Here is a 12,422-nt window from a genome sequence, read left to right on the forward strand (position 1 = left end):
GAAGAAGAAGAAGAAGAAGAAGAAGAAGAAGAAGAAGAAGAAGAAGAAGAAGAAGAAGAAGAAGAAGAAGAAGAAGAAGCTGACACCTTCCTTCCTAAGTTCTTGTATAGCGTTTACAAGATGGCGGCCCCAACCATCACATCAAAAACAGTTATCTCAAATCAATACAATAGATGAAACTCAAATTATGAAAATGTGGCAGCAAAACATGTAGCATTGAAATGGGTCAGAGAAGAAAGCATGTGGCGTGTTAGCTATCGTTATCTGGCATATTAGAAACAGTTTGCATTCTTTGGACTTTTCTTGATTGTTTATATCCAAGGTTCATTCTCTTATCCAACGGAAAAAGAACATATGCTTGGCCGATGCCTCAGACACACCCCAGATTCAGTCTGTTTGTGTGTTTTCAAATCTTTGCTGAGATTAAAACAAGAATTTAAACTCTAAGCAAACAGGAATATAGCAACGAGGAGAGACGAAACTTAACCATAACAAGGTCTCTCCTTGTATTGTTATTTTGCTTTTCACATGTGACAGTGCTTCCTTTTTGAAAACTGAAAAGACCAATCCCTACAATGAAATTTCCATGACCCATTCATTCAGTTGATTTCCTACTTCCTGTGCCTTTAAGCCGTGTATTTCAGGCGCTGCTGGATGTGTATCTGTCTGGCTCCAGACCAAGCAGCTGCAATTTTGTAAGGAGCTGTGCTCTGTAAGATCTTGTGTGTGTTTTTTTCCCCCCTCCCGCCATGGTGGCATGCTGCTCTTTGAAGAACGTCTGCGAATATGAAACCAACAAAGTGGTGCGGATCCAGAGCGTTTACTACGGGAGTCTCAAGTGGGCTGTCCATACAGTGGTCTTCCTTTATGTCTGGTAAGTGAGAAAGAGAAAAGTTGAGAGAGAAGCCACCGAACTAGGCTAGGAATGGGATTTGTATTGCAATAAAATATCGATGTCAACAATCAAGGCTGGAATCGAGATGCAATGATTGCCTTCCAGTTTTGACGCTCATAGGAGTACGGTACTGCTGTGTATCAACTGTATTGGTACGTTTCATTTACTCAGCACCAGACAATTAAGTTTGAAATGTCAGTAGCAGCCAATAACATCATGCTTCATGTCACAGAATCTTAGAACTCCAGAGCGATATTTTCATGACAATTCAAAACTCACAGAAGTAGACAACTGATTAGAGTGAGATTTGTTTTGGAAAGAGTATGCTAGGATTTAACTCTTATTTCCTCCTTCTCCAATCTCCTAGCCGTTTTTCCTTTCTTGTTGCGGCTTTCAGACCCGCAGCACGAAAGCAGAACTTGTTCTCAAAGAAGCGCAGATTGTTCTTTCAAAAAAAAAAAAATCCATGTTACCCTCCTATCTTTCTTTAGCCAAAGGGCAGACATTTGTGGTTTCAGCTTTTTAGATCTCCGGATTTCTTCACAGGGGCCAGAGGTGGCCGAGTGGGCTGGGATGTGGAAAACGAACTCTGTTCCAGGAGCTGAGCAACTTTTCCACTTGTGTTGAGAAAGACGGCACTGAGCTTATCTCGAATGTTGTTCTCGTTTATTTCTTTGAGCCTCTAATTGGGTGTGTGCTTAACACCAGAAGCGCCCTTCTTCTGCACAAGCACCGCTTTGTCAGTTTGGTATGCGATCTTTCCACCCACTCCAAAGGCATGTCGTGATATAAACAGACACTCTTAAAGAGAAACTTTCTGCATAAATGGAGCAAAAGAAGTGTCCCTTATATGCTTCTGGCAAGTAAGATACCCTACAGTCAAATGCCACGTTATCCCTTAAACTAATAATATGCACGTTGTTTTAAAACATCAGCTATAGAGGCTGAGGACTGCAGTAGAGACACACGACGGACACAGATTTCCTATCACGTTAGTGGCCAGAACACAGAGATCAAGCTTATTTTAGAGGTACAGGATTAGGTCTGGATGTCCTTAGGCTTATCCATTTGGAGACACGGCACATGGTTGAGAGGGAGCTGAAGTCCTCTGCATCTGTGAAATGGGCACAACATCCATAAACAGAATAACAAGAATGAACCTAAGTCCAGAGAAAAAGCCAGCCACTCCATCCTTTTCCGTTATGTCTCTCCAGCATTGTACTTATCACCGACAGACGCTATCAGAAGAAAGACACTGTCATCAGCTCAGTGCACACGAAAGTGAAAGGCGTGTCGCAGACAAACACGAGGATCTGGGACACAGCGGAATACACCATCCCCATGCAGGTGAGTCGCCCTTCGCAGCTGGAGCCCAGCTCTCTCTGGTTCCCAGTGATCTGAGCGGCTGATTTCCCATGTTGCGCACAAACAAATCTAGATTTACTCAGAAGCTAAGTAAGCCCATCCTTCAGGACCTGAGATTATACGGGGCACTGAAATACAACAAAGTGACTGCATTTTAAGTTTGACCGACCTGTTAGAACACAAAGCATAAGCATTCCCTGGACAATTTAATTATGTAGGCTACACATTCCTCCCTCCCCCCCATGAGCTGGGTACTTATTTTACCGACCTCAGAAGGATGGAAGGCTGAGTGAACCTTGAGCCGGCTTACCTGGGATTTGAACCCAGGTCTTGAGCAGAGTTTTGGCTGCAGTGCAGAACACAACTACAGGCAGCAGAATGTCCGTAGGTAATGCGCTGTCCTCCAGTTAGTGGGGAGCGGACTGGGAGACGGTCAAGATGAAGAACAGCTAATTAGTTGCTGTTAATTGCCTTTGGCAGCCGCTGTCTTTAGGGCAGTGGCTCCCAGCCTTAGGTCCCCAAATGTTCTTGGACTACAACTCCCAGAAGCCTTCGCCACTAGCTGGGCTGGCCAGGATTTCTGGGGGTTGCCATCCACGAACATCTGATTTAGGGCAACTAAGTTTTGGAAATTACAGTAAAACAAAACAAAACACACAAAATTTGTAGAAGTCTGGGAGAGTTTGATTTCCAGTGCACGGGATGGTGTGAATTCCATTTTTTTTAATTTCTTTTTTTTTTTTTTAATTTTCAGGGAATAGATTCCTTTTTTGTGATCACCAACATCATCATGACGGAAAACCAAATCCAAGGCGCTTGCCCGGAGGTAAAAGTGTTTCACAACTGATCTGTTCATTGCGTGCAGGGGCGGCAGTGGAAATTGGCAACCTCAAGAGCAGAAGCTGTTTTTTTTGGGGAACGAATGTCTCATCAGTAGGGGGGACCTTATGTCAGTGGATGAGTCATCATCATCTTACCAAAAAGAGAAAGAGAAAATAAAGTTGTCATGAGGCATCTAGGCCTCTCCCTGTTCACATCCTCTGTTTGTTTTAAATCTGCCAGAAGCTGATTTAATCTGTGTTTTTATTTATGCAAATAAATCTGTTTTTTTTTTATTTTATTTCTGCAAATAATTGGAGTTCTCCTAAATCTGATGATACTTCCCGCTTATGGCAGTACCCTCTTAGCAGTACAAGGACTGGGGAGGACTAAAAAGGACAAAACACAAGCAAATATAGAGCTAATAGATTTTCTGGGAGGCAGATTCCGGGAGGAAAGCGTTAAGAGTGACCTTCAGCCGTATCCCCAATTTCAGCTCCATCTCAGCTTCCCCCCCTCCCTGTCCTTTCTCTCTGCCCATTCCAGCAGAGGCAGGTGTAGACAGAAGCCTAAAATAATAAAATACATATGGCCAGACACTTCAATCCTTATTTTATATTTATTTTCCTGTGGCTCTCTTTTGCTCAGTTCCCCCTCGCCAAAGCTGTTTGCTCAACGGACAGAAGCTGTACGAAAGGCCGTGTGGACCCCCAGGGTAACGGTATGTGTGTTTAATAATAATTTTCGAACTGCAGGGCTGCAAGGGACCCTCGGGGTCATCCAGTCCAGCCCCAGTCAAGGTGGCCTGGGGACGGAATTCGAACTCCCAACCTCTGGCTCCACAGCCAGAGACCTAAAGCCGTCGGCTATGTGTGAGCGACTTGGACCTAAAAAGTTACACACATCCTTTTCTGCTTCATGGGGTAAAAAAGGGAAAAGAAAGAAACTTTGATATAACATTCCTTGAGTCAAAGTTTTATTTATTTCCCTTTGTAGGAATTCAGACAGGCAGATGTGTGAGGTACAACACGACACTGAAAACCTGTGAAGTCACTGCCTGGTGTCCGGTGGAATCTATTAAACGTGCGCCAGTGTAAGACACCAAGAACTCTTTATCCTTAACTGTTCCCACCCCCCCTTCTTTCCCTTCTCATTCATTTTCCTCCCACCAACATTTCCACACTGTGGAATAAGGATAAAACCACTCATCTGTATAAAATAATGATAAAAACCACTGATATATATATGTACTCATACTCTAAAAAAAAATCTATGGATCTCATTTATAAGTTTTTCTTTGGGGGAAGCTTTCCAAACTATTTAGTTTTAAAGACACAACAACTTTTCAGCTCATTGCATGATGATCTTTGTGGAAATCACCAAATAGAGTTTTTTTAAAAAAAATTCATATCTTGGTTTTTCTGTTAGGCCGGCCATTCTGAGGAGTGCCGAAAACTTTACCGTGCTCATAAAAAACAACATCCACTTCCCCAAATTTAACTATACTACGTAAGTACAAATGATGCATTTTAAAATGTATTTAGTGATTAAACTTTTATACCATCTGATTCGTGGGGGATTTGGGGGGGGATGCTTGACTGAGTGGGCCGTTTCCTCCTATTTCCCTTTTTCTAGCAAATCAATGAGTATTTTGTTGGGATATCAGGCAAAATCCAAATAAACTTAACAAATTAAAAAAATAAAGACAAAAACATGTGGCAGCTTAAAGACTATTCTATTTTAACGTGAGCCTTGGTGGATGCGTCCACTTCGTCGGACATATGAAAACAGAACAAAATGTTGGATGAAATATCCGTTTCACAAATAGAAAATTCTAAATATTCACTGGCTGTAGGAGGCTTCTATTTTGGGGACTGTGATCATTTTCCCCCCAAAGGTTTTTATATAAGCTACTAGAATTCAGAATCCTCCAGAATTTCATCTGTTTCCTCAATGGGGTCAAATTACAAAGGTGGTGGGCCACTCCTGTCTGACAGGTTTTCTCATGAATGCTCAATAGGAGAAAGTGGATGTGACAGATTCACTTCTGATTTAATTGCCAAATGTTACATATAAATGCCGCAGGATCTTGTTAAGAGCGAGGTGTAATCAAATAGAAACAGAAGTGTTACGGCACTTTTAAGACTAACAGTCAGTGTGAGATGAATCCGCTAAAGTAGATTATAATCTATAAAAGGTTACGCTGAAGTATGAGGCAGGGAGAGAGAGAGGTGGCGGGAAGGAATGTATAAAGTTAGTTTTTTTTGTGTGTAACCGGGCAAATAAAATTGTTTCCTTTCTCCTGCAGGAGAAATATTTCACCAGAATTCAATGTTTCCTGCAAATACAACAAGCGAACGGCTCCGGATTGTCCGATTTTTCATCTAGGAGATATTCTCCAGCTAGCAGGAGAGAATTTTTCAGAGGTGGCTGTGCAGGTCTGTAGTATTATGGGCTGGCTTTGGATGCTACATGTCTTAAGTGCCTTCTTGTCCGTGGCTGCTTCCTGAAAGGAAGGAGGCGACAAGGACCAGAATTTAACCAGCAGGTGCTTGGTTGCCTGTTAAGTACCTTGCAGAAATTTTTGAGGAATTTCTGAGTATTTTTTTCCCCTGTACAGTAAGATTATGGTAGCCACAGTTACTAAAAAAAGTGGAAATATGGGATCCTAAACATGGCATGGTCTCTGTCTCCCTCTAGTGACCAGTTCTGGTAAATACAACCTGAAAATACATATGATCGAGTGACAAGCTGTTTCTTTTATTTTTTAATGTTGTATTTTCAGCAAGGAGATAACTGAATCAGGAAATACTGATCTTGCAGATAGGTGGGTCCTACTGCATATAAGGACACTCCCCTTCCTCAAAGAGCTTAATGATCTAATGTTCAACACAAGGAGGACAGTCATCTACCCTGGTGATTTTAAAAATATACTTCATACTCTCTCTTTCAAGGGTGGCATCATGGGCATTGAAATTAACTGGGACTGTATCCTTGACAAGTGGCTTCATCGCTGTAAACCGAAGTATGCTTTCCGGCGCCTGGATGACAAGAAAGCCAGCGAAGCCTTGTACCCTGGCTACAATTTTAGGTAAGGAGGTCAGCAAAGATCCTGTTGCGTCAACGTTCTGCTTGTGTATGTAGAATACTTTCAATACTCCATTAATCAGTGGATACTGACCCCACGGACAGGGGGTCCTACTGTAGCTCCATAAATACTCTGATACAAACAGGATTCATTTATAATGCTTTTCCTCCCAGATTCCCATGAAATTACTTAGGTTTGGCAGTGCTAAAAATAAAAGTAGGTAGGCAGGGACATTTTGTACACACGGATCACGTACAACAGCAGTCACACCACTGCCGCATGCCAGACTTTCTTAATTCGGACATTTTCTTGATCTCGCCTTTCTAGTCTTGTTAGACAAAACTGCTTCCTCTTTCACTTCCTGGCTTAGAACCTTTGTCCTCAAGAAGATGATTTTAACGCCGGTCGAGTTTAAATGGAAGAAGCTCAGGATGATCTTATGGGACGTCTCTCCCTAATGTAAACCCAGGTAGTACTACTCCAGTTTTACTCTGGAGGCGAGGTCTTTCCTGCAGAAATTGCTGCTCTGCGTCGCTAGATTTGGGAAATGCAACCTACAAGATGCGAGGCCTCGAGAGAGGGAGGCCATGTATTTGCCCACGAAACATGCTTCAGCCTGCGGTCGTAAATCACGGAACAGGAGATCAAAGTGCATCCAATTGTTAAACAGCAGGAAAGAAGCCACGAGAACATGGCGTTGTTGGTAGGCGAGTGACTCAGCCGTGGGTGTGATACCACAAAAGGAAATTGCAAAAGCTTCCGAAGTTGGAGAGCCGAGTTTAAAGAAGATTGTGCTCCGCGGAGACCCAGTGAGTTTCCGTGGCTGAGCAGAAATTCGAACCCTGATCTCTGGCTTCCCAGCCTGTCACTCTATCTGTTACACACCACACTGGGAATGGCTATAGATACTGCATGGCAAGGAAAGGAAATCAACAGCTCCTGGAAGCCCTCTCTCTCTCTCTCTCTCTCTCTCTCTCTCTCTCTCACGCACACACACACACACACACACATACACACACACACAAAATCTCTTACTCTGATGAGAGCTTCACTCATGTGCCACTAGCTTTTCCAACTGGCAGAGCTTGTGGGGAATGCCCCTCTTTTTGCCCAGTCCCCGACTGGTGATTAACGGGGCATAACATGTGAGACACACTCTGACTTTCTGACCCCAGTGCTGGTTGCAGGAAAATGTATGTCAAAACAATTTTTCCCAGGCTCGAATCCCCATGTACGGTAGTGCGGGATCCGTATCCACAGTTTCACTTACCCACAGTCTGAAAATATTAAAAATATTAAAATAATTTTTTTCATATGTATTACCAAAACCAGCCACTAGATGGAGCCATTAACCATGCTATGAATGCTTGTGAGTGAATAAGACATAGCACGGTCACCAGTGCCTCTAGAGGCCTAGTCTGGTAGTACAGGTGAAAATATTGTTTTCTATTTTGTGTGTGTGTGTGTGTGTGTGTGTGTGTGTGTGTGTCCTTTTATCATTCTGTATATAGTGTTTGCTATTACCAGCAGTTTTTAGTATCCATAGAAGGCTTGGAACCAATCCCTCTCAAATATAGGGTCCTATTATATTCGTGACTACAACTTCGCCACTGGCTGTGCTGGCCAGGATTTCTGGGAGTTGTCGTCCAAGAGCATATGGGGACCCAAATTTGGGGACCATACTGAATTAGAAGATCTCTCAGCCTGCCCAAGGGGGATTCCTTTTCACTTGATTCCAATATTCTAACAGCTTTTTATTGTCTGGTCCTTATAGATTTGCCCGGTATTACAAGCAAGCTGACGGAACAGAAGGAAGAACTCTTATCAAAGCGTACGGCATACGTTTTGACATCCTGGTCTTTGGCACGGTAAATACAACCTGGTATTATTTTGTTTGATTGACTTTTTGGTTTTACATCTTGAATTAAAAAAAACCAGAAAGGTTAGGGACCAAGGACCCGTCACTCATCATTATCAGCTGGATCAAAGGCAAACTTACCTTTACACAGTTAAAGACCCCGGATCTAATAAAAAGGTGGCCCTTCTCAAAGAGACAGGAGCAAATGCCCTCTTCTCATATTTTAAAAAAGAATGATTCTCTTTTTTCCTTTTTCCAAAGGCAGGAAAATTTGATTTCTTTGAGCTTCTGGTCTACATAGGTTCTGCGCTCTCCTACTTTGGCCTGGTAAGAGATTGGATTTTATTATTATTATTTTTTTAATCTTTTGGCCTCAGGGGGGAGAACTGCGAGTCACTACCTGCTTTAATTTGGTTTTTATGAACAGTTGCCTTTCCGGGAATCTGTGTGTGTTTTCTGTGCCAACAAGCTGGAACCAACAGAGAACAAACCCTAACAGCACTTTTAAGACCAGTGAGATATTTAATGAGTGGTTTTTACGAGTTCCACCTCCTTGCCCCCCCCCCCCCCGCCCTGGGAGTTTACACGAAACAGCAGGGATTTGAACTCTGTTCTCCAGAGTCCTAAGTCCATCAAACCACACTGGAACTTCAAGCTTTCTTGAAAATTCATTTTTTTGTTGTTGTTGTGATAGTTTCTTTCCACGCACGACTCATGCTCTATTATGTATAATTTCGTACTTTCCTGTAGCCAAGCCATTTCAACTCCCCACCCCCACCCTAAAAATATAATAAAATAACATAAATTTTATTTTTCCTTCACAGGCTCAGCTAGTTGTCGATTTTCTCATTACGTCATACACCTTCCCCTGCTTCAAATCCGATCCAGTAAAGGAATATTATTATCGAAAAAAGTGCGAATCCGTGTCAGGACCGAGATGGGTAAGCGAGGCAGTTAATCGTGACCTCCTACAAGTACATGTTGACCCAGCTGAGGACAGCAAGAGTACAATAAAATGTTGGGAGGATTCAATAGCGAGATTTCACCTTCACTGAAAAATGTTTGTGGCTTAGTCAAATATTAGATCTGCTCCACCATTGCCAAAGTGGCAAATGCTGGATTCAGTCTTTAGATTCCTCTCCGTGCGCACGCTGCATCGTTTCCTATTAATACCTTTGAACTATAGGCCATTTCAGTCACACATTGAGGAGAAAAGATGAACATGTCTTTCTTTTTCCTCTTACCGAACAGACGCTGTTCTACGTGTCTTACGTTGACGAACCGCACATCTTGATGGTCGACAAAACGCTGAAAACCAGTTTACAGAACACTGGAGGCGAGATTATTCATGTGAGTTAGGATCATCTGTTTTAATATATTTGTGTGCATGTTTTTTTTTTAAGGATAAGCAGTTATCAAATATGAGCCTTTCTTCAGTTGCCTGTGTGCGTGCATATATGTTTAGGAACAAACAAAATGTTTTAATACAGGTTTCAGACCATGGGCTGGTCTGAAAGTCACAGTAAACCAACGGAGTTGGGAGTTTGATTCCTCCCTCTGCCTCCTTGAGGCTGGAGTTAATGACCCATAAGGTCCCCTTCCAACTCTGCAGTTCTAAGATGATGATCATTAGAGATGGGCACAAACTACCGGTTTTGGTGGTAATGACCATCTCTGGTTCATGCCAGTTTGTTTATCGGCCAAACACGTGTTCGGTGCTTCAGAGCCCCGCCTCCTCCAGTAGCCGCCCACTCCGAGGGCAGTGCTCAGAGGAGGCGGGGCAGGAAAGCCAAGCCGCTGCCTCTGAGTGGATGCCCACTGGAGGAGGCGGGGCTTCGAAACTCCAAACACGTGTTGGGCCTATAAATCAACCAGCACGAACCGCCGAACTGGGTTTGTGCCCATCTCTAATGATGATGATTAAAGGAGAGTTGTCCCTGCCACTACACAGGGGGAAACAGAAATAGTGTGGTACTTACATCCTGCACATATTGTCTCTTGAATGCAGAGACGCCCAGGCGATCTGACTTATCCCGCTAGATTCCCGCTGAAACGTCCGGATGACGTCGTCGCACTTGGAGAGATCCACGAACGGCAGCCCCTCCGGACTTTGGGGCCCACCGCTTCCTCCCACGAGCGCCCTCCTTGGTGCGGCTGTGGCCAGTGCCGCCCCGCGAAGCCCTACTCGGAGCAGCTGTGCTGCCGAAGGAAGAGCGGGCCTTGCCTAACCAGGTCCGCCTTGTTCCAGCAACTGGTCCTGTCGAGAGCCACGCTCGAGTTTGCCCTCCTTTACAAAGACCCCTTGCTGGACCTGAAAGGGGACGATCCCAACAGGCCGCTTCGACACTGTGCTTACGAGCAGTATATTCAGTGGCGCTTCGGGGACCCTGACTTGGGAAAAAGGGCCGTGATACCGAGCTGCTGCCGATGGAAAATCAGAGATGCGTTTCCCAGTGAGAAGGACGAGTACAGCGGATTTAAGGGGAGGAAGTGATGCTTTGCAAAAAGGCTTTGTCTTATGGCCTAAGCCCATGAGGGGATAAGGCAGAATACAATTCCTCCCTTTTGTATTTCCCCAGAATATGGTTTGATCAGATTTTAAACTACGGTTGTTAAGAGTGTTGGATTAAAACTTGAGAGATTCAGGTTTGTGTCCCTGTTGAGCCGTGAAATCAACGGGCTGACCTTGGGCTAGTCCTTTCCTCCCCGTCTTTTAAGGACATAGGGATGGAGGGAGACTCAAGAGTGTTGCAGCGGATCAAAATGAAAGCATCGAATGCGCTGGAGCCGTGGTCCTGTAGCTGATTGAGCTGATTTCCCCTTTTGGGACACCTCTTTCAGGCGGTCCCTGGCTGCAAACGGAGTCAGGACGATCCTGACAACGGTGGGGCTGAGACCCTGGAATGCAAAGCCACTTCTAGGAAACAATCAATGTCCCGCAAAGGCGGGCTTCTGGTCCCATCATCTTCACTTTCTAGATGGTTCACCTAAAGGAAAGAAGCACAGAGATCTTTCTATCGCTCTGGGCCTTCTTAGCCGTCCAAAAGTCAACAAAAGGGGCTTCTCACAAGGGCTGGCCCACGCACTTTCTCTTCCTTTTCTACTTCAAGCTCTTCACGCGCTGGAACTAAGCCTGATTTTTTTTTTAATTTCCTTGCTCGCTCACCTCGCTCTCCCTCTTTGGTTCCTGACCAGAAACAAAGGAACAAAGGAGTTTTCTTGCTGACCCAGGTTGTCTCGGCCGGCGGCCTCTCCTGGGCATGGATCCAGTTCTGTGCATTAGTTCCGTTCCAGAAACTCGTTTCTTAAAGGAGTGGGGAGGGAAACATTTCCACTGGGCTTCTTGCTGCTTAAATCCGCACCTCCAGAAGGAAGGATCAGGCAATAAACCTCTATCACAGACCCTGAGAGAACTCACCCCACCCATGCAGAAATTGCTCTAGAGGGACCAAAGTAGTTTAATGTCATTTAAGATATTTTCCTATATTAATTTGGGGTTCTTACTGATGGAGTATTTGATTCTGCACTCATGGTTTTCCCCTGCCATCCATACGACATTCTTCTTGCCCTGCTTAATACAGTCCTTTCTTCGGTGCCTTTCCGCTCCTTTTTGCCCCTTCTCAAAGGACGGTTTATTTTAGTATCACTCGATCCTAACTGGGTGCAGAAAAGGGTGCTATAAGGGGCTTCCCGCTTGATGTGCGTGTTGAAATGTCAGAAACGGTAAAACAAGGAACTGGGCAAGGCCTTGATTACAAAATGGCACTAACATCTCAGCACTGTGTTTTACTATATTATTTATTTGCTTCTGGAACTAACGAGATGCAGGTTGGCATCATGTTTTAATTTGCCGTTCTTTAACCAATTTTGCCCAAATGGTGGTGCCCGCTGGGCCACGGCTGCTGGTCTTAGGGAATGACTGTTCCTATCCTATTTTATTGGCTCGTTTCGTTCTTATTTTAATGTTGTTCTTATTATCATTTGTCTCTTTACTGTTATCCAATTTGTCCTCGACTTGTTTGTTAACTGCCCAGAGTCGCACTTTGCATGAATTGGGTGGTATAAAAGTGGAAGAAATAAAATAAATAAATATGTTTTCCTATTAAATTTCTTCTTGTTCTGAATTCATCGGATAATAAAGAGTCTGTATGAAAATATACCACTTTTTCATCTGTTGAATTTTTTTCCCCTGCACAACAGCTTTTCTCTCTAAAACAGGAATGGGCAAAAGGTAGCTCTCCAGGTAGTTAATCGGGTCATATTTTCAGGGTACAAGCGTTAACTGGACAAAAGGTCTGTGGGGGAAAAAAACCTGCAGAACAGCCTGCCTATTGAAGGCATCCGATCATCTTTGAACCTCTGACTTTCGTTCTTCATTAACAAAATCCTTCTTAGCA

General features: G+C 43.8%; 2 protein-coding genes across 2 annotated transcripts in view; both read left to right on the forward strand.

The window, feature by feature from the left end:
- Positions 1-12,422, forward strand: part of GPN3 (GPN-loop GTPase 3) — a 184,093-nt gene that overhangs the window by 129,607 nt on the left and 42,064 nt on the right. The window lies entirely within an intron of this gene.
- Positions 623-12,182, forward strand: P2RX7 (purinergic receptor P2X 7). Its single transcript, XM_020802688.3, has 13 exons — positions 623-874; positions 2,110-2,242; positions 3,015-3,086; positions 3,728-3,800; positions 4,076-4,172; positions 4,508-4,588; positions 5,388-5,517; positions 6,034-6,170; positions 7,942-8,035; positions 8,287-8,352; positions 8,850-8,966; positions 9,277-9,375; positions 10,034-12,182. The coding sequence occupies exons 1-13, from the start codon at positions 750-752 to the stop codon at positions 10,517-10,519; spliced, it is 1,710 nt and encodes a 569-aa protein (XP_020658347.3). The 5' UTR covers positions 623-749; the 3' UTR covers positions 10,520-12,182.

Source organism: Pogona vitticeps, chromosome 14 (assembly GCF_051106095.1).
Source record: "Pogona vitticeps strain Pit_001003342236 chromosome 14, PviZW2.1, whole genome shotgun sequence".
NCBI classification, from domain to species: domain Eukaryota; kingdom Metazoa; phylum Chordata; class Lepidosauria; order Squamata; family Agamidae; genus Pogona; species Pogona vitticeps.

Excerpts from the sequence above, each read along its gene's own strand:
- P2RX7 (XM_020802688.3), top strand. The coding sequence starts at position 750 with ATGGTGGCATGCTGCTCTTTGAAGAACGTCTGCGAATATGAAACCAAC. Across the intron at positions 8,353-8,849 it reads CGCTCTCCTACTTTGGCCTG|GCTCAGCTAGTTGTCGATTT; the intron begins GTAAGAGATTGG and ends TTTCCTTCACAG. Across the intron at positions 9,376-10,033 it reads CTGGAGGCGAGATTATTCAT|AGACGCCCAGGCGATCTGAC; the intron begins GTGAGTTAGGAT and ends TCTTGAATGCAG.